This window comes from Daucus carota, chromosome 4 (genome assembly GCF_001625215.2).
Source record: "Daucus carota subsp. sativus chromosome 4, DH1 v3.0, whole genome shotgun sequence".
Taxonomy (NCBI): domain Eukaryota; kingdom Viridiplantae; phylum Streptophyta; class Magnoliopsida; order Apiales; family Apiaceae; genus Daucus; species Daucus carota.
This window is the reverse complement of record NC_030384.2, coordinates 19,488,756-19,511,132: the sequence shown is the minus strand read 5'-3', so window position 1 is coordinate 19,511,132 and position 22,377 is coordinate 19,488,756. Positions and strand designations below refer to the sequence as shown.

General features: G+C 35.9%; 2 protein-coding genes across 15 annotated transcripts; one reads left to right on the top strand and one right to left on the bottom strand.

Moving 5' to 3' along the window:
• Positions 1–3,174: 3,174 nt before the first annotated feature.
• On the bottom strand, positions 3,175–16,163 carry LOC108218189 (uncharacterized). 14 transcript variants are annotated; one of them, XM_064091355.1, is made up of 15 exons: positions 15,772–16,162; positions 14,859–15,097; positions 14,382–14,530; positions 10,453–12,649; positions 9,977–10,056; positions 9,727–9,868; positions 9,550–9,640; positions 9,082–9,267; positions 8,762–8,875; positions 7,797–8,250; positions 6,768–6,953; positions 6,164–6,298; positions 5,526–5,860; positions 5,103–5,389; positions 3,175–3,676 (listed from the first exon to the last, which is right to left on the bottom strand). In XM_064091355.1, exons 1-4 carry the CDS (start codon positions 15,927–15,929, stop codon positions 12,443–12,445), a joined length of 753 nt encoding a protein of 250 aa, XP_063947425.1. In that variant the 5' UTR covers positions 15,930–16,162; the 3' UTR covers positions 3,175–3,676; positions 5,103–5,389; positions 5,526–5,860; positions 6,164–6,298; positions 6,768–6,953; positions 7,797–8,250; positions 8,762–8,875; positions 9,082–9,267; positions 9,550–9,640; positions 9,727–9,868; positions 9,977–10,056; positions 10,453–12,442. The 14 variants fall into 14 exon arrangements, with proteins under 14 accessions (XP_063947425.1, XP_063947419.1, XP_063947417.1 ...); XM_064091349.1 differs by having other exon boundaries at positions 9,727–12,649; positions 15,772–15,964; positions 16,001–16,163; XM_064091347.1 differs by having other exon boundaries at positions 7,797–7,921; positions 8,107–8,250; positions 9,727–12,649.
• On the top strand, positions 10,186–11,061 carry LOC108216971 (chlorophyll a-b binding protein 4, chloroplastic). The gene is given in 4 exon segments (XM_064091344.1): positions 10,186–10,534; positions 10,537–10,677; positions 10,680–10,817; positions 10,922–11,061. Coding segments are annotated over 4 exon segments (768 nt in total).
• Positions 16,164–22,377: the final 6,214 nt, after the last annotated feature.

Genomic DNA, 22,377 nt, shown 5'->3' with positions numbered 1-22,377 from the left:
TCTCAGCATTATACTCCGTGTCATTCCCACGTTTCTTGAAGTTGGTATTCGGTCCTTGATTATTCTGGGATTTTCTCAAACTTTCCTCCGCCTTTATATACTTTCCGGCTCTCTCTTGTAAATCGTTCATATTGTCCGGAGCCCTCTTGGCTAGAGATCGGCGAAAATTATCATCAGTAGTGCCTTGTTGGAGTGCAATCATGGCTACCTTCTGATCAAGGTCTGGGACCTTCAAGGCTTCTTTGGTAAAACGATTCATATATTCCCTGAGTGATTCGTTCTTTCCTTGATGCAAATTCATTAGAGAGGCAGAGCTTTTAGCATGTGTTTTGCTTCCAACAAATTGCCCTACGAAAGCCCTGCTTAAGTCAGCAAAACAAGAGATAGAATTAGGGGGTAGGCGACTATACCAATGTTGGGCCATCCCACTCAAGGTTTGGGGGAAAGCGCGGCACTTGATTGCTTCGGTGACGGGCTGGAGTAGCAGAGCGTTCTTGAAGGTCCGAACATGATTAGCGGGATCACCCGTACCATCATAAGCTTTAATGGTGGGGAGCTTGAATTTTCGGGAAATCCTTGCACCCATGATTTCTTGCGTAAAAGGGGGAACCGGGTTATCAGGATCGCTTGCTGGTAACAAGTGAATTTGATTCATCACGGTTTGACGAGGGATTTCCTCCCTAGATTCTGGGGGTTGCATCCTTGCCTGGTCTCTCTTTAACCGTGCGATTTCCTCTTCATGGGCCAGGATCCTTTCCTCATAAGTTATTGGCCCCCGGGGCTCATTAGCTTCTTGCCTATGGCGGCGTCGACGGTGTCGATCAGCATCTCTCCTCCTTCGAGGGGGTGTATCATGCTCCTGCTCCGATTCGGAAGAGTCGTAGTCAGTTACATGCACATAGTCATCTCTTGTGCCTCCACGGGTGGTTGTAGTGACCGTTGAGTAATGTGTGCCGGCGTCGGTGACGGTTGCAATTACTCGAGTCAGAGGGGGCAGCGAGCCAAAAGTCAGGGGAGTAGTAGTTTGAGCAATGGTCGTACCAAGCGGGAGGGTGGTAGTTACAGGGGTTGACTCAGTCGAGACCCCGGTGGTGGTTCGACTGCGTGGAACATGGATTTCAGAACGTGGTCCGGTTGGGTTCGTCATGGTTGTTGTTGTCTTCCCACAGACGGCGCCAAATGTTATAGAACTAAAAACGGGGGTGAGCGATTCGTGCTTTGGACTGGTCTCGGTGCGAGATGCCTACGTATCTTTTGCGTGGAGAAGAATCAAGTCCAAAACGTAGTTCTAGTTATGAGGGGTAGAGCCCTTTATATAGGTGCTTCGGAGTCAGAAGTCGGATGGAAGTACGCTTCCATGTATCAGACTTTCTATCGAAGTAGGTTTCGAGGCAAGAGATAAGATAGAGCTCTTATCCTCTTGTTGTTGACGTTTATCCGAACTTCTGAATATTTATCTGCTAGAATCAGATGTATTATAGAATTTGGACTTGTAAACGGACCTCTGACTGGGCCTCTATTAATTAATTACGAAATTAATTAATATTTAAGAGCCTCGGGCCTTATTTAACTGGGCTTTAGTGTTCTTGGGCTTTTAATATCTAATAATAATTAAATATTACTTCTGACCCATATCAGAGATGTACGTGATAATTATTCATAATGGAATAGATTCTGTATTGATTTTATAACGGAATAGATTTTTCATTAGTGTATCATTAATATAAACAAATATTTAAAATAATAATAATATTTCATGTTTGGAGTAAACAATTATAAGTTTATGGATCTATAATTAAATCATTATTTTACCAGTTAAAATAATAATAAATATTAGGTAATTTTTATAAAATAATCATAAAATACATTAAAATAGTAATGACTATATAATTAAAATTTATCGACGACGCCTTGTATCTTAAACAAAATAACAAAAAATTATAATAAACTGTATGTAAAAAAAAATTATTGTTAAGTTATTTAAATTAATATATACTCATTCTTCAAAAATTTATTTAAATAAAAATATTTCATAGGATTTTGGCCCGTGCTTAGCACACGGGTATGGTTTTTGTTTTTTTTAATTAACCTATATATTTTTTGTTAACAAATAGCATGATATGAGATGTAATTTATGAAAAGTAACGTATTATAAGAGTAAGATACTCGAGTTACAACCATTGTCTTACCAACGCATTTTTATATGGACGGAGTATAAAACAATTAGTATGTATCAATATCAATTATATATATATATATATATATATATATATATATGTAATTTATTTTAATTAATTTGGATAAGTATATTATCTATTGGAAAAGTATAAATAATATTGAATATAAATTAAATAATCACGAAAGTATACTCCCACAGTCCCACCAGATTCTTTACAGTTTCCTTTTTAAACTGTCCCACTCATTTTTTTTACATTACAAAACTTTCCTAAAATTGTTAATGGGTCCCACCATTTTCCCACTTTTTCTTCCTTTTCACACTACTTTTACTCAACTATCTCTCTTTTATATATTAAAAATCAATAGGTCTCACCACTTCACTTACTTTTCTTTCTCTTTTCCACTACTTTATACATATTTCTTAACCTCCGTGCCCAAACTCAATGTAAAAAATTGGGTGGGACGGAGGGAGTATATGTTAATGAATGATCAATAAATTAGAAAATTGAGAAGATTATATAATTCGAATTTATTATTATGTAAAGTTAATGGATAATCAATAATTTATTATTAGTAACTGAATAAAATATACACTAATTTTATTTATTTTCTCGCTCATTTGTGAATTTATTATCCATTTTTATATAATTATGAAAATAATAGGTATTATAAATTTGTAAGAATAAAGAAATATATAATAAACTCGTCTTTTGTTAATAATAATTGTGTCTCATTTTTGTAATAAACTTTATGTTTATTTGAATAAATATAATTTCAGGCATAATATTAAATAAAAAAAACATTTAGAGTTATATATGTATTTCTCTTGAACATGAAGAATAAAAATGAGTTAAACATAAATCATAATGTATGATTTGATGATCTGTACATTAATTTTTTGATGGATTGCATATTATTTTAGACATGAAACAGAGTAAATAAAGTTGAGTCAAAAAAGATGTAAATATACAAAATACTGATCTACGAACCGGGAAAAACAAAAGAACAATGCTCATTTCACCTCAAAAATAATATAATCAAATCAAATAAAATCTCCAATATTACACACTCTGCAAAAGTGAGTGAAAAAGATGTAGTCAGGATGAAAGCATAGGATGACAAAAAATACATAGATCAGGACCCAAATATCTATCCTTGAATAAAGAGTAATATTAATGAAACACACAAATTCTTGATCAACAAACCAGCAGAAAAAGAGTGCAGTAAAACACGTGAACTACAAATGTTCATAAGTGACTCCATCATTTTTATCTGGTTGATCTAAGGTGCACAAATTCTATGCACAATAAACTCCAGAACAATAACACATTAGTCAAGCATTATTCACACATTAGTGTTGCTTTATACTTTGATGATCCTGTATCTTAGGATCTGGGACATCCAAAAATGCTTCATCACAACAGCCTGCATATTGCATAAAATTGATCAGCACTTTGTTGCAGTGCTTATACAGCATGCCATAGAATTGATCAGCGACCTGAAAAGCACTCAAAAATCTGAGACTTATAAGGGGCATAGACATAAATGAATGAACATGCTTCTAGCTCTTAGCATAAAATATGTACAGTACTACAAATGGAGACATTATGATATTTATTAAAGTGATTCTGAACTATATTGTACTTTGCGATCGCTACCGCTAGTGATAGAAAGTACTTGTTTCAATTGACTGTATTATGGTAATTTTTTTTATGGACGGGTAATATGATTTTGCAAGGAATTGCTAGACCTGGGTATAATGATTTCATATGCATGGACTGAGTAAAGCGATATATTAATTTTCTGGAAATTTTGATATTCAAGATGGATTCAATTAGCTAGGTTCCTTGTCAGTAATTTAACATGTCAAGATTCCTACAATCTCTGTATTTGTGCTGGCGTTTTGTGTCCTTACATGCAGTGTATCAAAAAGCTCTCTTACTAAGCTCTCTAGACTTGATATTCAGAATGAGCTGAAATCCACTCAAAGGCAACTCTGGGAACAAATGACTTTGCCAAGTGTCATGGAAAATGATGATAATGAACTTCCTTTTGATCAAGATTCTACTGATTTTGTTGAGCGTATAAAGAAAGTACTTGAAGACTCGAGAGAGATGCAAAGGAATCTAAATTCTGGAATCAGCAAAAATATGAAAAGGTTTGGTGATGAGAAACGTTTTATCGTTAATAGCCCAGGAGCTGACATTGTCAAGGTTTACCCAAAAATTGAGTCAAAATGGATGTTTGGAAATAAAGAAGTTGTTCCCCCGAGAGCTGCTATAGCAACCATTTACATCATAGTTGGAAAAAGTGGAGAGAAGATGTGAAGGCAGATCTCAAAAAAGATTTGTTAGAAGATGAGGAATTTGGTAAAAAAATATGTAGCTCAAAGACAGGTTTGTAATGCTATTTACCTGTGAAGTAATCTTGGTTCATATATAATACTGCACCTTGATATAATGATATTGTTGTTAAGGATGCATTTTCCTATTACTATGCAGCAAGATTTTAGCCCTTTTGTTTTCGCCAATTCTTTTGTCATATCTGTTTGTGGACAGTTGAGCTTCTTAATATTGATGATTCCACAAAATGTTCAACCATATATTATATGCAAATTGTTGATCCAGTAGCTTAGCTTAATAGTTGCTAAATTTCTGTTCATATCATCCAATTGCCCCCAAAACAGGACCATGTGGGTTAAAGAGTTAAAATGCCTCTGTCACATTTCATTTCCATATACTTAAATATGTATAGTACTACAAATGGAGAAATTATGATATTTTCATACCTTACTTTGACACATGTAATTGTTTTGTATAAACCCCAGGGCACATGGTAGAGCTAGCTAGAATATGCATACCAGAAAAGCCAAAACAAACATCATTCTGAAATAAGAACACTAACTTAAAAATGAAGAAACTTACCTAATATATAGACCATCAAGCCACTATACTGATTAGAGAGAATTGTAAAAGATTTAATTCTTCAACAGAGACGATCCTCCTGTCCTCTGATAATGTAACTTTGCGATTAACTGCAAATGGAAGGCTCATCCTCCTACAGCAATCCCCAGACTCAAGTACGGATATTGTTTCACCTGATGAATCTTTTTCTTATGTTTCCATGCTAGACACCGGCAACTTTGTGCTCTATAATTCTGATCAAAAGATAATATGGCAGAGTTTTGATCACCCAACAGAGGCAATCTTACCTGGTCAGAATCTTTCAAATGGTCAGGAATTGTTTTCAAGCAGGTCAAAATCTGATTATGCCACAGGAATATTTAGACGCAAGATGCAGATTGTAAAATATCTAACCGATGGGTTTCTGAGAAGCAGAGAGTTTACCTCATGAAAATTGATCCTGATGGTATCCTTCGCCAATATTCACTGAGTTTCGATACGAAAGGAAACGGCTCATTAATTGTATGGCAATCTTTGGCAGACAGATGTGATCCTAAAGGCATATGTAGCCTAAACAGATTTCGTACTCTCTCTGATAATGAACCTCAATGTGAATGTGTACCCGGATTTGATTATGTTAGTCCTGACAGCTGGCCTACAGGCTGTGAAGGGAATTATACAGCCGATAGGTGCAAGAACAATGACCAGAGGATCCCTTATAGCATGAGATCATTAGAGAATATTCAGTGGGAAGATGATCCTTATTCTGTTCTTAGGATCTACACACAGAATTGAAGCCAGTATGTAGTTAAGAGTTTCTAGAACATGCATACAATTGAAGAACATGAACAGAATAACCCGTAAATTTCCAAATACCTAAGCTTTATTCTTGTTTGAAACATAAATCTCTATAAAGACTGATTAGTCATTTGCTTACAAACTTTATCTTCTATGTTGGACGCATCTAAAATCGAACTAATACAAAATAAAGCAATACCTCTGCTGGTGACAATAGCATTTTTATAAAATACACCAATCTGATTCCATTAAAGTAGACAATTCGAATCAAGATCAGTGCTTACAGACTCTAGTGTTTGTTTTCAGGCCAGATAGTTTGACTGCTCTATTCTGGAACTCTGCCGTGAGGATCATTTGTGCACGTGATCCTGAAAGTGTGTCTGGATTGTTATGGTGCCCTGATAAACATATCTGGTGAGCTGCAGAAATTAACAGAAGATTTAAGCCATGACTCAGAGTTTGTTTCGAAAGATAAAAACTAATAAGCCTATCCCAGTACCTACTTTGGATCAAAGTAAGTCTTTCTTCCCTCACTTCTATATCAATTCATTTTGTTTGTCATCAAAATATATTGATATTGTAATTACTATTCATACCTAAATGGAATAGAAGAAAATGCAGTAAATTATGCACATTGTATGTCATCAAGTGGATATATGTGTGGTATGATATGCCCGTGTTCTGTTAATTGGCAGAAGAGGTAAACTTGTCATCATATTTTTTCTGTGAAGAAGTGCAGGAAGCATTCTAATGTTGGTATCATTATGTTTCTAACACAAATTTCCAAAGCAAATAAACCAAACAACTACATGTAACTACAACCTAACAATGCTGGGGTCATTACTACTTTTTCCCAAAATAAAAAGGAAATAAGTAGAGAAGGATCACCTGCATCCTTTCAACATTTCCGATTTCTCAAGCAGCCCAATATCCAGTAGAACATGCTCAAATTTCATTATGTCAAGGACCGAGGCTCCCTTGTCCTGCTCTACTTCTTAGTTTGTAGATGGCTCTGGACAGACGGCTCTGAATATACCAGGATTTCTCTCTTGCAGGCAGCTTAAGTTCACTTATCTAACACCAGTATAAAAAAAGATTGTATTCCCAAAATAGATCAGAAATGAGAATAGAAATAAATTAATTTATTTAGGGTAAGCACTCAACAAACAATAATAATGACTTCCTGCTCAAAAGTACTCAAACTAAAGTAAAAAAATTTATAGTCCTATTTTAGAGATAAATTTCTATCGGATAAATTCTCGACGAAATTTTGAATATATTTCCTACTACAATAAAAATAATTGAATTTATAATGTACTCCAACAAAAAATATGTAGATAATAAGCTGGTCAAAATGGGATTCACTTTAATGAGACGCCTAGCTTGTGTCTCGGTAGGCGAGGCTCACACCTCTATCAAGTCGCCCTGTCTTTCACTATACAAAGAGGGTGTGCCTTGCGGCATGTGATTGTTGGGTTTGTGGAGTCAGATTCGGAATAGGATATGGTTAGAAATATTTGGACTCCTATTAGAGTTAGATATTTCAAAGTTAGACTCCTATTTTGGTTAGGCCAGTTTCTTCTCTTATAAATACTCCCATGTAATTGTAAAATCACAACACAACAAATTGTGAGAGATCAATAAAATTAGTGTGGCTTGTGGAGTAGGATTTTCCGAACCACGTAAAATCTTTGTCTTGTGTGATTGTCGTTTATTTTCTTGTTCTTGTTTATTCGCTTTTGGGTTTTGCTTTCGTTGTTGTATACTCAACAGTGATATCATGTTACGAAGTTGCATGCATGCTTGTCTGGTATATTTATGTGACAGACTATAGTGAAGGTAAAGGTTTTAATATACATGCTGCATGAAACCAAGAACAGAAAGAACTTGTTAATTGTTAAGCAGAAGAAAACCTACCTTTGTAATCTCTTTTAAATGCTTCACTCCAATTATAGCCAGCTCTTGTAACATCGGTCCGTACATATATAAGCTTCCTGACCTTCGTTTCAGCATGTCTTGTTTGTGTTTGAAGTATTTTAATCCTATAAAGATTATCAAAATCAGCAAAGAGAATAGAAATTGCAACTGTCATAATTTATTGTCTCTTGCTGCCTCATTCCGAGATCTACAAAAGATTGTAGTGGGTTATTCTTTTTCATTTTTTTAGATTTTTTCCTGGTCGTCTTGTCACAGTCTCCTCTTTCTCTTTAGTATTCGCTGTAGGCACCTTAGAGTTGGTTGCCCTGCGTACATAGGCTGTCTCTGTGATGAATCAATGACACAGCAGACATGCGGATCAAATATCAGTATCTTCCTCAACAGTTTTCTGGCAGATTTATGATCTCCCAAAGCCAAAAGAGCTTGGTACATCCTGTAAAAGCAATCATAACATATAAGCTCAACAAAAATGTGGAAAATTGGTAAGATGATGCTAAAAAGTTAATCTAATTTCTACTTGAAGGTGAGCTGCTAACATAAATCCAATCATAATGGTACTATGTCATACATGACAAAACAATAAGACGATTGCTTTCTTTTACTTTAAAAGACTTGGGACATTACATGGAAGGCCTACTGTCTCATATTCTTGCCACATTGAGTAACAACTTTGTAAACCGTTGGCTTTGGCCCAAGTTGTGAGGAGGAAGTCAAGACTCTTTCGTGAAGGACATAAATCAAATATCAAATATTTTTTGAAGGCCTGAACTACATCGAGAACGATTTGCAAATATACAGGCTCCGTCTCAGCAACTTGACAAAAAAAAAACATATCCCATGATCAAGATCATGAAATAAGCAACAACTTATTTGCTATCCCGATTAAGATTATTATAAAATCATAATAATAGCTTGATTGATAATAGAGAGAATCATAGAAATACCTCATCAAAAAGATCTTCACTTGCCATATCATAATTTTGAAACTCATCCCTCAGTTTCTTGACCAAATCAACAGCAGTACTTCATGAAAGAATATCAATCAAGCAACCATTAACCTAATAATTAAACAATGATACATCAATATATGAAGCCAATTTAAAGCATAATATTAAAATAAAACAATATAAGGATGTTAACGTTAAACAAAATTTACTTCAAAAATTTGTGCTCAACACAATATGAAACCAATATGAAGAGGAACAAATGCATCTATAATTTACAAATATAAGAAATTGAAATAATTGAGGAATGAATCAAATACCTTTTTCCCGTCTGCCTACGACATTTTCGTTCTCTCTGCATATACTCATCTGTCCAGGTGAAGAACTGAGAAATTTTAATGTAGGCTCAATTCTTCCCACAAAGTCTCTTTTTAGGAAGGCTGCATAATATGCGACAGTGATTATGCTTGTATATCTTATATGTGCATAACTTACTCCATCCATACCTACAAATCATTTATTCATTCAATCAAAAAAATATAATTGGTCAATAATATATATAATATATACAGCTGAATTGTATTCAAAGAATCAAAATGATGAAGTTGAACATGAAAAAATAATGAAAAATTCTCTCTGAACTTATATCAAACAGTAGGAATGCTAAATACAAATGAAAACTATCAATTATAGATTAACAACCCATGCATTAATAAAGATATAGAATGAAGAATTCAAACTATGATATAAATAGACATCAGAATCACCGGATGGAAAAGGATCTTGACCTGGACTCAGTGAACCGATGTCGATCAGCGATACCAGCAGAAATCTGAAACAACACTGTATGGCCAGAAACCCGTGCACAGATCGAACATCCTGCAAAGCATTCCAAAACCAATAACAATGCAGCTTCATCCGACTTAAGATACAAATCAGTTTGAAAGTAAAGGAGCAAACAATACCTGATGATCTTGGAGGCTAAAGGCCCATCAAACCTAACCCAAGTCTCATCAGATTCGAGTTCTCACGTGAACCAATCATTTGTACAGGAAGGATGTTTAGCTGGCCTGTTAGAAAATCGAATCCACCATATCGCAGAATCATCTACGTGTCACCACCGGTGGATCCCACAACTTGCTCATAACCAGTAAGAAGAACGCAAAATATACGAAGATTAATAAGCAACAACAGCAAGATAAGGTGGATAAGGACCTTGCAGCACCATAGGCTGATAAGCATATCCAAAATCATAACATCAAATCACAGCCACTGGTTTCCACAGATCCAACTGCCTGATTTTTTTCATTGAACCAAAGCCACGAATATGGTTTTAAAATGAAGTACAAAATGGCTACAAGGGCATTACACTGAAATCACCAGCAGAATTGAGAATACTACATTCTTAATCTGAGAAAACAATAATGGCTGCAGTCACCACCCAAGCTTCGGTAGCCGGTATCAGGCCGTGTGCCTCGAAGACGAGGTTCCTCACCGGATCATCGGGGAGATTAAACCGTGAGGTCTCGTTCAAGCCGGTGGCTTCAGGCTCATTCAAAGTTGAAGCCAAGAAAGGCCAGTGGCTACCTGGCCTAGCTTCCCCTGGTTATCTAGATGGCAGGTACTTATATGGAAACATGTTTACTTCTGTGTACAAGGTAAGTTTAGTGTGCTTAAGGATAGTAATTTACCTTTGTTTCTTCATTCAGTCTTCCGGTGACAATGGATTTGATCCTTTGGCGCTAGCTGAGGACCCTGAGAACTTGAAATGGTTCGTCAGGCAGAGCTTGTTAACGGACGATGGGCTATGTTAGGTGTTGCTGGAATGCTGCTACCTGAGGTTTTCACCAAGATTGGTCTGATCAATGCTCCGGAGTGGTATGATGCTGGAAAATCCGAGTACTTCGCATCATCATCGACCCTGGAAGTGTAAATCAGGATCCCATCTTCAAGAGCTACAGTTTGCCACCAGGTGAAGTTGGTTACCCAGGCGGCATCTTCAACCCTCTGAATTTCGCGGCTACTGAAGAGGCTAAAGAGAAAGAGCTTGCCAATGGTAAGTCACCAAGCCTCCTTTCTCCTAAACCATAGTTTAACATCTAGCAAATCTAATTTGCATTCATAAACTAGGAACTAATTCATGTGTTACAAATTTTACAGGAAGACTGGCAATGTTGGCATTCTTAGGGTTTGTGGTTCAACACAATGTGACCGGAAAAGGACCATTCGAGAACCTTCAGCAGCACCTAGCTGACCCATGGCACAACACAATTGTTCAAACTTTCAGCGGCTCAACATAGGCTAAAATTTCAAGAGAAGAGTCGATTTAAGAAAGAAAATCATGTTACTTTGTATTGTAAACCATGAACACATGATTTTCACTGAAAATTTGCTTTATTGTGTACCTTCAGTTTCAATGTACAGAAGTAAGATTGCAATATTTTTCTACAAGCAAGTCCAATGGTTGTGCTAAAATGTACGGAGTTATTGCTGTAATTTAGAACCAAAAAGTGATTTTTGATGCTAAACTAACAACATGGCTCCAATGGTTGGTGCTATATCTTGTTCTATCTTAGCTGAAGATATAGAACACCATCCGAGTGATGATTTTTACATTTTGTTCTATAATATAGCTATAGAACAAGATATAGCACAAAATTGGACTTGCTCTTGACAAGCTCCATCAACAAACAAAACACAATGAAACCTATATTATTATGCACAAGTTATGTAATCTTCTTCCTTTTCTGCTCAACATTTAGTATACAAATGCAATAACATAAAGCAGCACATATCAAGGCATGTAACTGTTAACTTTACAACTTTGTGCAGGAAAATAACAACTAATATAAGCTGCTTAATCTTGTGCCTGATCCATAGTTACACCATATACCTCACAGCATTGAACCACCTCAAACATCACAAAATGTATTCTATATTCTAGCAAAACTTTTACCATCGATGTCCAAGAGTATTATTTCATAAGATGCAGACCTAAAAACACCTACGATTTTAATCAATAGAGTTGTTGAGAATATTTATATTTTCCTGGAGTATATTAATTGGTTAATTAAATCTTGTTTCTATACTGACAAATAGATATAAGAAGATGGATAACATTCATAATCTTCAACGCTCCTACTAGATTCAAGTCAACTTCCATCATCACATGTTTAGCAAGTCATTACAACATATATTCAACTATATGAACATAGATTATTAACACAAATTTCATATGATCCATGACTTCAATCTCCTAAAACACGCAGCATAAACGAAATTGCAAAATCATACTGGATTAATAGATGGTAAAAGAACATATACCCAGTACACATATGACATTCCCAGCTCTTCAGCCCTTGTTATTTCAAACTGAAAAGCGCTAAATATATGAAACTAACACATGTATAGAATCCATAAGAATATAATGAAATGACAACGTAAAAATTATTCTGCACCTGAATAATAAGAATTGAGACAGTATATATACACATATAACTATGAGCATACATCTATGCTACATAAGCACACTTCTGCCTGTATATATGTATGTATCCTCTTTAACATTATAGTCTAGATCAAAGTGGATATGAGTTTCCAAGCATTCAAATCAGAATAAATTTAATACCTTCTATTGTGAAACAAAGATGTATTTGGAGGTAACTAAGAAAGAGTAACGTGTCATCCCAGAGCAGCTTCCTCCAGTTCCCGCTCTGTCAGTATCTTTGAGGAATGAATAAACTTTGTATTTGAAGGAGACTCAACTGCTTCCAAGTCTGTGGTTTCAACAGAAAACTCACCTTGGAGTGCATCAACAGTTCTTGTGATGAAATTTGTCCTTGGCATATATTCTTTCATGCAACATATGAAATCCAAGTGATTCCTAGCCTGAACATACATTGAAGTGCACCCAGTTACAGAAAAATTTCAAAGCAATGTTTTATGTAATTGCAAAACTTTCAGTGCGAATCTATTGATAACGCTTAATGTTCACTGCAGAACTATAAATAGAATCCCCGTAAGAAGAACCCTGCACAAATGCAAAAAAAAAAAAAAAAAAAAAACAAGCCTGCACAAATACAAGTGATCAGCTTATGCCCTTACAATTTAACAGGTCCTGACCATAATATTCCCTCAGATTGCCGACTACAGGTTTACGTGGATTCTCAACAGAAGACAGTTGGGATGAATTGATTATTATAGTATATGCTAATAACGTTACCAATATAGAGTAGGAACGTTTGACAGGCACAATCAATCAAATGCCCTCAGAAGTTCAAAATGTGCTCAGAATTGTCATAAGAAGGCTCAAACTCCGGCAGGATCCCTGCCACCCTCTCAATAATGTATGATAAATTTTGTGCCTATAATGTAAGGGCCTAAGGGGACTAAAAAGCAAAGTTTCTTACATTAAGGACTTTATTAGTGATAACAAGTTTTCTCTTCTAGCCCTTCATGAAACTAAAGTTCATAGTAATCTAGCTGAGAATATTTCCTGTAGCCTCTCAAGAAAGTTGCAGTGGTCTTTAACTATAATGCATAGGAAGGATGGAATCCATGTATTTCATATCTTTCTGAATTATCAACCCTGCACAAGCCATTCATGGTCCCCAAGTGTTACTTAATGGTGATTGGTCTGGTTCTTTTCCTCACTCGTTCGCAAATATCCTCCCAAGAAGGCTATCTAATATCCTAATCACTGTCCGGCGGCAATTACTTTAGCAATCTATTGAAAGAAGCAGCTCAAACCATTTTAGTTCTTCAATTACCTTATCGATAGACCTGGTTTCCTGGAGGAAGTTAAATGGCATGGAAATATAAAATTATAATTGGTGATCCGTGGTTCAAGCTTAGTTAAGTTCTAAACTAAAAGGGTCAAGGAAACCATGGCAACTCTTAATAATTCTACTGGAAATTTACACAGTAATGTTCACGTGGCCAGAACCAACTTATTGTCTTACCAATCTACTTTACCCCCTTCTACTACTTCTGATGGGCTAAGGAAGGGCCGCTTGTCTTTTTTATATTCTTCTGCCCTCTTGGAAGAGGGAAAATTTCGAGCAAACTGGGTGAAACAAGTAGATGTTAACAATTCATATCATCAATTGTTGGCGTAGTCATCGGAAATTGAATAAAATTTTAGCAATTGAAGATAATGCTGGGGTCCTCCAATTTGGTCATGAGGATATAGCTGTAGAATATTGCAAAGATTTCCCCAAGTCTAAATGTCCGGGGCCAGATGGACTTATTTCTGAATTTTTTCTAGATTCTTGGAATATCACAGGTGAGGATGTTTGCAAAGGAATTAGCCATTTCTTTCGACTTGTCAACACCCAAGAATCATTGATTCTGCCGCCATATCTCTTGTGTCTAAAGATACGAATGCTTTTTCAGAGTATCAATTTCGACCAATACCATGTTGCAACACTCTTTGCAAGTGACTAAAAAAAAAAATTGGTCAAAAGATTGCAAGGTGTTATGGCCAGTTTAATATCTAACAAAAAATCAGTGTTTGGGCCAGGTCGTTGATTTATTGGGGATACAGTTTTATTAGCTCAGCCCTTAAATAAATCCAATTGTAGTCTCTTATATAGTAGAAGCTAAAAGATAGGGGACATACTAGTCTATATTCAGGAGCTCGTTTCGGAAGCTTGAGATAAGCCATGTTATTGATTTCATAGTCCCACAAAAACGATGTATGATGAATCCAACGATTTTTGGTGATAGATTGAGCATTTCCACCAAACTTGCGGTTGCCAAAAGCGTAATCTACATCATGCAAAAAGAATATTGAGTAACTTAAGCACCAACAGAATTTCAATGCATGATAAGAAAACTAAAGGTGTCATAAGCCAGTGAACTGAAATAGATCAGTTACAACTTCAAACATTGCTGACAGCTTGAAGCAATTTTATATATCACCTAATACATAGTTTGTGAGTTGAGGCAAACCAAACTCACGAGAACCTTTTAATCACTTATTTGGTGTATAGTAAAAAGGATGGGGCTTTCTTCTTTTTTTTTTGGGGGGGGGGGAGATGGTTGAGATATTGAATTCATTTTCGATAGTGAGCAGTATAGAGTAAAATGTACATACCATTCTCGCGGAGGACAAAATCACCAACTCCTTGAAATACTCTGCTGTACAATAAGCTACTCCAAGACATGATAGGTCGAGGATATGGTTGAACTTCAGAAACATCATCCTTGTTGCATATGAATGTGACAAATATCGTACCAGTATCAACAATAACAGTACCTCCTCCGCTAAATCTTCTAATCACGGGAACTTTATCTCTCAAAACAGAATTGATTTCAAGAAGTTCGGCAGGTTTCCTAAGCAAGAACAATCATTTAAGGAATATTAGCATCTTGGAAAATATAGGTGAAGCACGCATGAGATGACGATCAAGAAAAGACAACCCTACGTCAAATCTAGCCAGGTGATGTCCCCAGGGTCCTACAAAGCCAGTTGTAGCAGCACTGTCATTCAGTTCACGAATAATGATAAAATTAACGAAAGCATCTATACTAAGCACAAAATTTTCTCACACATGGTAATAATTTCAGAACTAACTCGTTAGCTTAATAGCCTAACATATTTTTGAAAACTCAAAAATTAATAATGCACTGTATCCTTGATTCACTACAATAGTTACCCAAATGAATAAATATACTACTAATATCAACATGTAAACATAAAGTATCACCATATTCGTTCCAATTCAAGCCAGACAATGTAATGCACAACGAACAATATTAGCAACCAGTAGTCATATTATGTTTGGTCCTCACCTTATTGCTCCAATTGTAAAGCTTCAACTTTTCAAGCAGTGGACAATTAAGAAGTTAATTTGCATTTTAATTATTGAACTCGAGCTGATTAACTATGCAATGTGGTGCATTCATAATCTTGACTAGCAAAATCCCAAGAAAGATAACTACAAAAGTGAATATAAAGAAAAAGTACACCCATCAAAAAAAAAAATACAGTGAAAAAAGAGAAATACCCAGAAATGCCCATAACAATGTGAGGTAAATTAGTTCCATCATTGATAATACACCAATTATGTGGAGAAGTACGAAGCAAACGCTCCTCTAGGTGAAGTTGCTGCAGTATTGGCACTCCTTTAAGTCTTATAAGTTTCATCAACGGAAGCGCCGCCATTGGAGAATTTGAGAGAGACCCCTTTTCTACTTATCTTCGTACCGGCAATCGAGTTTAGATTACCGGCAATCGAGTCGCCGGAGCTCCGGCGAATGGTGAGGGATTTAGGGGCTTTTGAAGATTTTCTTGGCGATTGGGAATTGGGCCTGTGGATTGGTAGAATCTGTATCAATTCGGAAATTATTTAATAACCTACAAATCATTAATAAATTAAAATTATTTAAACAAATATTTCAAATTACAACTCTATTATACTAAATCACGTTTATAAATTATAATTTTAAGTTCATGTGTCCACCTATACCTATATATCCACTACTTCGTGTGTCCGAGTGATACACCACCGAGTTTGTCTAATTTCAAGTCAACAAAAAAATAGTTGATGTGTTGTTGAAAACAATTTATTCTAATAATATATTTAGAAAAATATTTAATCGGTAAGAATATTCCAATAAAATGTCAAGTGGTGTATTCAATTGAGATTTTTAATATTTTTTTTTAATTTATAAATTTGATAAATTGCATCTGATTTTGATTTTGAACGAATTTTTGATAAAATATCACAGAATTGTTGATATGGGTTATTTAGAATTTATGCACAATACTTCAAAACCTCAAAAAACTTAAAATACATACGAAATCCATCATTTTATAAAATCCAAAAAAAAATCATGAGCTTTTGAATACCATCTTGATTTTAATGAATTTTAAGAATATCATCAAAATTTTAAGCATGATTTAAAATCCTGAATTAATATCACCACATTTTCTAGCATAATTTGAAATCACAATTGAATAACCAAGATTTTAATGGTTTTTTTTAAACGTAGGAATCCGCAGCCGCTACCCTTCGGGTGCGCACTGGGTAAATGGATTTTAAATAATCTCAGTTGAATTTCCTCGAATTTCGTGAATAAAAAAATCTTTTAAAATTCTAATTAAATACATCTCCTAAAATTTGATATCATAAAAAGGAAAATATTCCTTTTATGGAAAATATATTAAACATGACATATTCTAATTAATTAAAATATTTTAATCAAATTTTTTTAATTAAGTTAATTCGTTACATTCTTATTAGTTTGTATTAATTTCATTATCGCTATTCATCATATTTCAAAACTCATTCAAATTAATAACAAATAATTTTATTAATTAATCAAAATGATATTGTGCACATCACCCAAACATATACAAAATTTTATATTAAAATATGTTATTCAAGTTCAAAATTCGATTTTTCAACCAAAATCAAGAGTGTTAACGTACATTAATTTGCAAAAGACATTATGTTGATTTCTCGAAACACTAGTATCATTTTGTCCATGCTCTTTTAAAATTATATTATTATTAACTTTTATCCTTTATTATTAAAGAAAATATATTTATAAAATAAAAAAAAAGTCTGTGTAAAATTTGTAGTGCAAAAGATAAAAATATAAACAGATATTGAGGTATGTTTTGATATGTATGATATTTAGTTTCCTCTATTATCTTAACCAATAAATAATCAATCTGTTAGATAATGTTTTCCCGTAGGGTTTTTTTATGTGTTGAAGTGCTTGAGATGCTAAACGCAATTATAACAGTGCACCAAACAGGTCTCGAAAAAGTGTTAAAAAATAAAAAACATGAGGAGAGAGAGAAACGAGGAGAGAGAGAATTCAAATTTCAAATTTTCAAACAATCAGCGTAGTGATGATCGGAATTTCGCTGACACCGATCAATGGTTTAAGGTCACTAGGCATCATGTTACAGGAAAGAGAATTACTGTTCCGATTTCAGAACCTGGGAAGCCAGTAAAAGGGACTGGGGGGGAACGAACTTATGCTCAAGTACTCCAACAGGGGGTCGCAGAGAGTAGTGAGAGACAACAAGCAAAAGAAGATCCAATAAAGAACCGGATTTATCGAAATGGCTGTATATCAGTGATGGTGAATAATATCCCTGATAATGCAAGCAGACGTGATTTATGGCTTCTTTTCAATGGAGGGAGACGAATCAAAGACATCATTCTACCTCGAAAGAAAAGCAAGTTCAACACGAGATTTGGTTTTTTAGTGGTAGCATCCTTGGGGGATGCTCATGTTTTGATCTCCAAGTTTAATGGGATGGTATGTGGGCAATACAGATTGAGGTTACTTCTTGCTAAGGACTCCCGCGCAACTGGGACCTATAGTGATTCTAATGGGAATACCAGATGGATGGGTGCGACTGACAACTCTCAGAACAAACTGCAAGCAAACCGTATTCCTGCTCCGGTGGCTCTAATAACATCTAAGAGAAGTAAGGAGGTTTTGGTAGAACAACCTAGCTTCCGAACGGTTAAAGGAGTCATCTCACCAGACAAGCAGAGTATGCTTGACAGAAGCATGATTGGATTCACAAAGGAAGTGATCCAAGAGGACATGCTTCAGGAAAAAATTCTTGCCAGAGGATATAATTTCATTAAGGTTAGTGGTCTTACTCACAATGAATTTCTTATTTCCCCAGTGGCAGAGGAAGATAAAGAGATGGATTTAAGTGGATTAAATGATTTATTTGAAAAGTTTAAGAAAGTGGAAGACTCGGATCTAGTAGTGCCTAGAGTTGCTTGGATTCTGTGTGATGGACTTCCATTATCTGTCTGGAACAAGACAACTTTGGAAGCTGTGCTGGGTGATTGGGGAACACTGGTTTCAGAGTTTTCTGATTCCTTGGATTTTTCAAATGTTCATAATGGGGCAATCTGTATTAGTACCTGGAAAGTTCTACCCATAGAGGAAACTCTAAAGGTGATGGTTAACGGGTTGGGTTTCTGGGTGAAAATTAGAGAAATGCGTGATTCGAATAGGTCTTTCTCAAATTCAAAGAGTCAAGAAGATGGACTCTACAATGAGAGCATAGAAAATGCTTACAGCTTGGCTATCCTTGAAGAGCCTCGGGGTGATGATTCTGTTGTCTTAAATGGGAATTTGCAGTCAGATGATATATTAGCAGGTGGAATGCTGGCAATGAATCTAGGAAGGAAAGTAGGGCGACCTCGGAAACGTGCTCCCACTAGGAATGTTTTTGAAGTGAAAGGGTTCCGCAAAATTAAGAGTCGTTACAACAAAATGAAAAATAGACAGATAGGAGCAGCGCAAAAGAGGTCTAGGCTGCGTTCTGATAAAATGAAGGCAATTGAGGCCGCTCCTCCGTCCATGGGTAAACAATTATTAGCAAATGGGCAAGATGTAGCGTCACAAATCCTTGAAACAGCGGAGCTTATGGGTTTGGTGCTCCAAGAGAACAGAGAGCAAGCATTAAGTCGAATTCAGCAAGTGGATTTAATTTGGGATAGCAGTAATCATTCATGGATAATGGTTGAAGCTGAAGGTCTTTCTGGAGGCCTTGCCTTCTCATGGGATTCAAGTTTTATTGAACTTTCCAGTCAGTTTTCTAGCCGGAATTGGATTTGGTTTCATGGCAGAGGAAAAGGGACGCTGTAGTCGACTTGATAGAGCTTTAATCAACCATGCATGGCGAGCTAGTGGGGATTGGTCTCTAGAATCTAAAGGAAGGAAAAACTCAGATCATTCGGCCATTTTTCTGAGTCAAGGCTCGATTGATTGGGGACACAAGCCATTCAAAGTTTTTAATGCTTGGTTAGATAAAGAAGACTTTTTAGACCTCATTTTTTCACATTGGGACAAATTACGCGACTCAGGAAAAAATATTCATAGTAAGTTCAAGTCGCTTCGTAAAGTTATAAAGGAATGGCTGCACTCTTCAGATTCTATTGAAGAGATGATTAATAAATTGGAAAAGCAAAGAGATTCTCTCTCAGGGTCTCCAAATCATGGTATAGAGTTGAAATGTGTGGAACATCAGCTCCTTGATGCTTATGCGGAACAAGATAGCCAACTGAGACAAAAAGCAAAATTAAACTGGGATTTGTACGGAGATGGTAACACGAGATTTTTTCACCAAGTCATTAAATATAAACAAAAGCATAACCAAATTAGAGGTATTCTTCATCAAGGGATCTGGTATCAAAAACCAGCGCAAATTAAGCAGATTTTTGCGGAACATTTTGCAGAATTCTTTAAGAAGAGCTTCAATGTTCTTGACTTTGATGTCTCTGGGCTTGTTCCGCAGCTATTGTCTACTCAGATGGCTAGAACCCTTGAACGTGACTTTACGTTAGAAGAATTGTATGGTGCCCTGATGAGCATGAGTTCCAATAAATCTCCTGGTCCAGATGGGGTTCCTATAGAATATATAAAGAAGATGTGGGTTACTATTCACCAGGATGTTCTGCACATGGTCCAGGAATTCTGTAATACAGGCAAGTTGCCTTCTGGTATTAACTCTTCTTTTATTTGTCTTATTCCAAAGCTAGATAATCCAGCTACAGTCAGAGACTATCGTCCGATCAGTCTGATTAATTGTACTCTGAAAATTCTTCTTAAAGCTTTATCGACTAGATTGGGCAACTTCTTGCCAAGAATAGTGTCAGATGTACAATCAGGTTTCATGAAAAATAGAAGTATTATGGAGAGTTTTTTACTGGTGGAAGAGGTAGTACATAGTATTCAGCTGAAAAAGGTGGAAGGTTTTATCTTTAAGGTAGACTTTGAGAAAGCGTTTGACTCTGTCGACTGGAATTTTCTTTTCAAAACCTTGACAGCGTTTGGCTTTGGAAGGAAATGGATCCAATGGATTAGACAAATTTTAGAGAGCACTCGTATGTCTGTTCTAATTAATGGCAGTCCTACTCATGAATTTGGTATGGCTCGTGGTTTGAGACAAGGTGACCCGCTATCGCCTTTGCTTTTTAATATCGTTGGTGAAGTACTTCATCTGATTATAAACAAGGCGACAGAGTTTGGGTTCTTTCAGGGTTTAAGATTGGGGACAGGACCTCCAATTTCGCATGTTCAGTATGCGGATGACACAGTATTAATATTTGATTATTCAATCTCATCGTGCCAAGGAATAAGAATTGTGCTTCTCTTATTCCAGCTTCTTTCAGGCTTAAAGATAAATTTTTTTAAAAGCACTCTGTATTCGAAGGACCCAGCAAGCACAATGTCTACCCAGTGTGCTAACATTCTAGGCTGTCATAGCAGTACTTGGCCTTTTTCATATGTAGGTTACCAGGTAGGAGCATCTCATAAACGAAGACATTTTTGGAGGCCTATTGTTAAAAAGGTGAAGACTAAGTTAAGCTCTTGGAAATGTCACTCTCTAAATAAAGCAGGAAGGTCCTCCTTAATCAAATCGACCTTAAACAATTTACCAATATATTGGCTAAGCGTGTTTCGGGCTCCTAAATCAGTTTACTTGGCTATAGACAGAACTCGGAGAGGTTTCTTTTGGAAAGCGTTAGACAATGGTGCAAATGAACATACAAGATTGCATATGATAAGTTGGCCTCTGCTATGCAAATCTAAGCAAGCGGGAGGTCTAGGTTTTGGAAATTTAGAGTTTAAAAATGAGTCTCTTCTTGCCAAGTGGTGGTGGAAATTTGAGGCTGATAAGAACAGACTCTGGAGGAAAGTTTTGGTCGGCAAATATGGAGAGAATTGCTTGTTCAATCTGAGACAAGCATTTCAGGCAAGCTTGAATCCAAAAATCTCCCCAGTAGTTCGAAGTATAATCTCTATCTCAGACAAATGTTTCAGCTCATGTTGTTCAAGCACAAACATTGCATGGCGTTTAAGAAATGGTGAGCAGATAGAATTTTGGCTCGACAATTGGCATGAGGTGGGTATTTTAAAAGATAAATTCAATCTACTCTTCGAGAAAGTTGCTCACAAATATGCCACTGTTTCTCAATTTCTGTATGCTAGAGGTTCAACTTCTTGGGCAGCTTTGTTCGGAAATTTTTTTCCGAGTTCTATAGAAGAACAAATCCAGTTATCATCATTCAAGGCTCTGGTTCATGGTATAAAATTATCAAATACGCCTGACAGAATCATATGGAAATCTTCTAAATCTTCTTTTACGTCGGCAGCTGTTTACCAGCACCTTTCAGAAGATTTTGAAATTAGTGGTAATTGGCTGCTTTTTTGGCAAATGAAAGTCCCACCTCGTATTAAATTATTCTTGTGGCAGGGTGAGCATAATAAGCTGCCTACGTATGATAAACTTAAACATCGTTCCTTGGTTGATGATAGCTCTTGTAGATGGTGCGGACAATGCGAGGAATCTCACCCTCATTTATTTTTTCATTGTTCCTTAGCACAATCTGCGTGGTCATGTCTGAGACACTGGCTTGGAGTTAGTCACTTGGATACGGCAAACATGACTTTATCAAGCTGTTTTAAGAAGTTAAGATCCATCTACAAGTGTGCTAGTGGAAATATATGCTTGGCATCGATGTTTTGGTCTATTTGGCTAGCTCGCAACGACTTGGTATTCAGAAATGTTCGTACTTCAACTCAGAGCTTAGAGGTAGCAATTAAATATCGAGCCTTCTCTT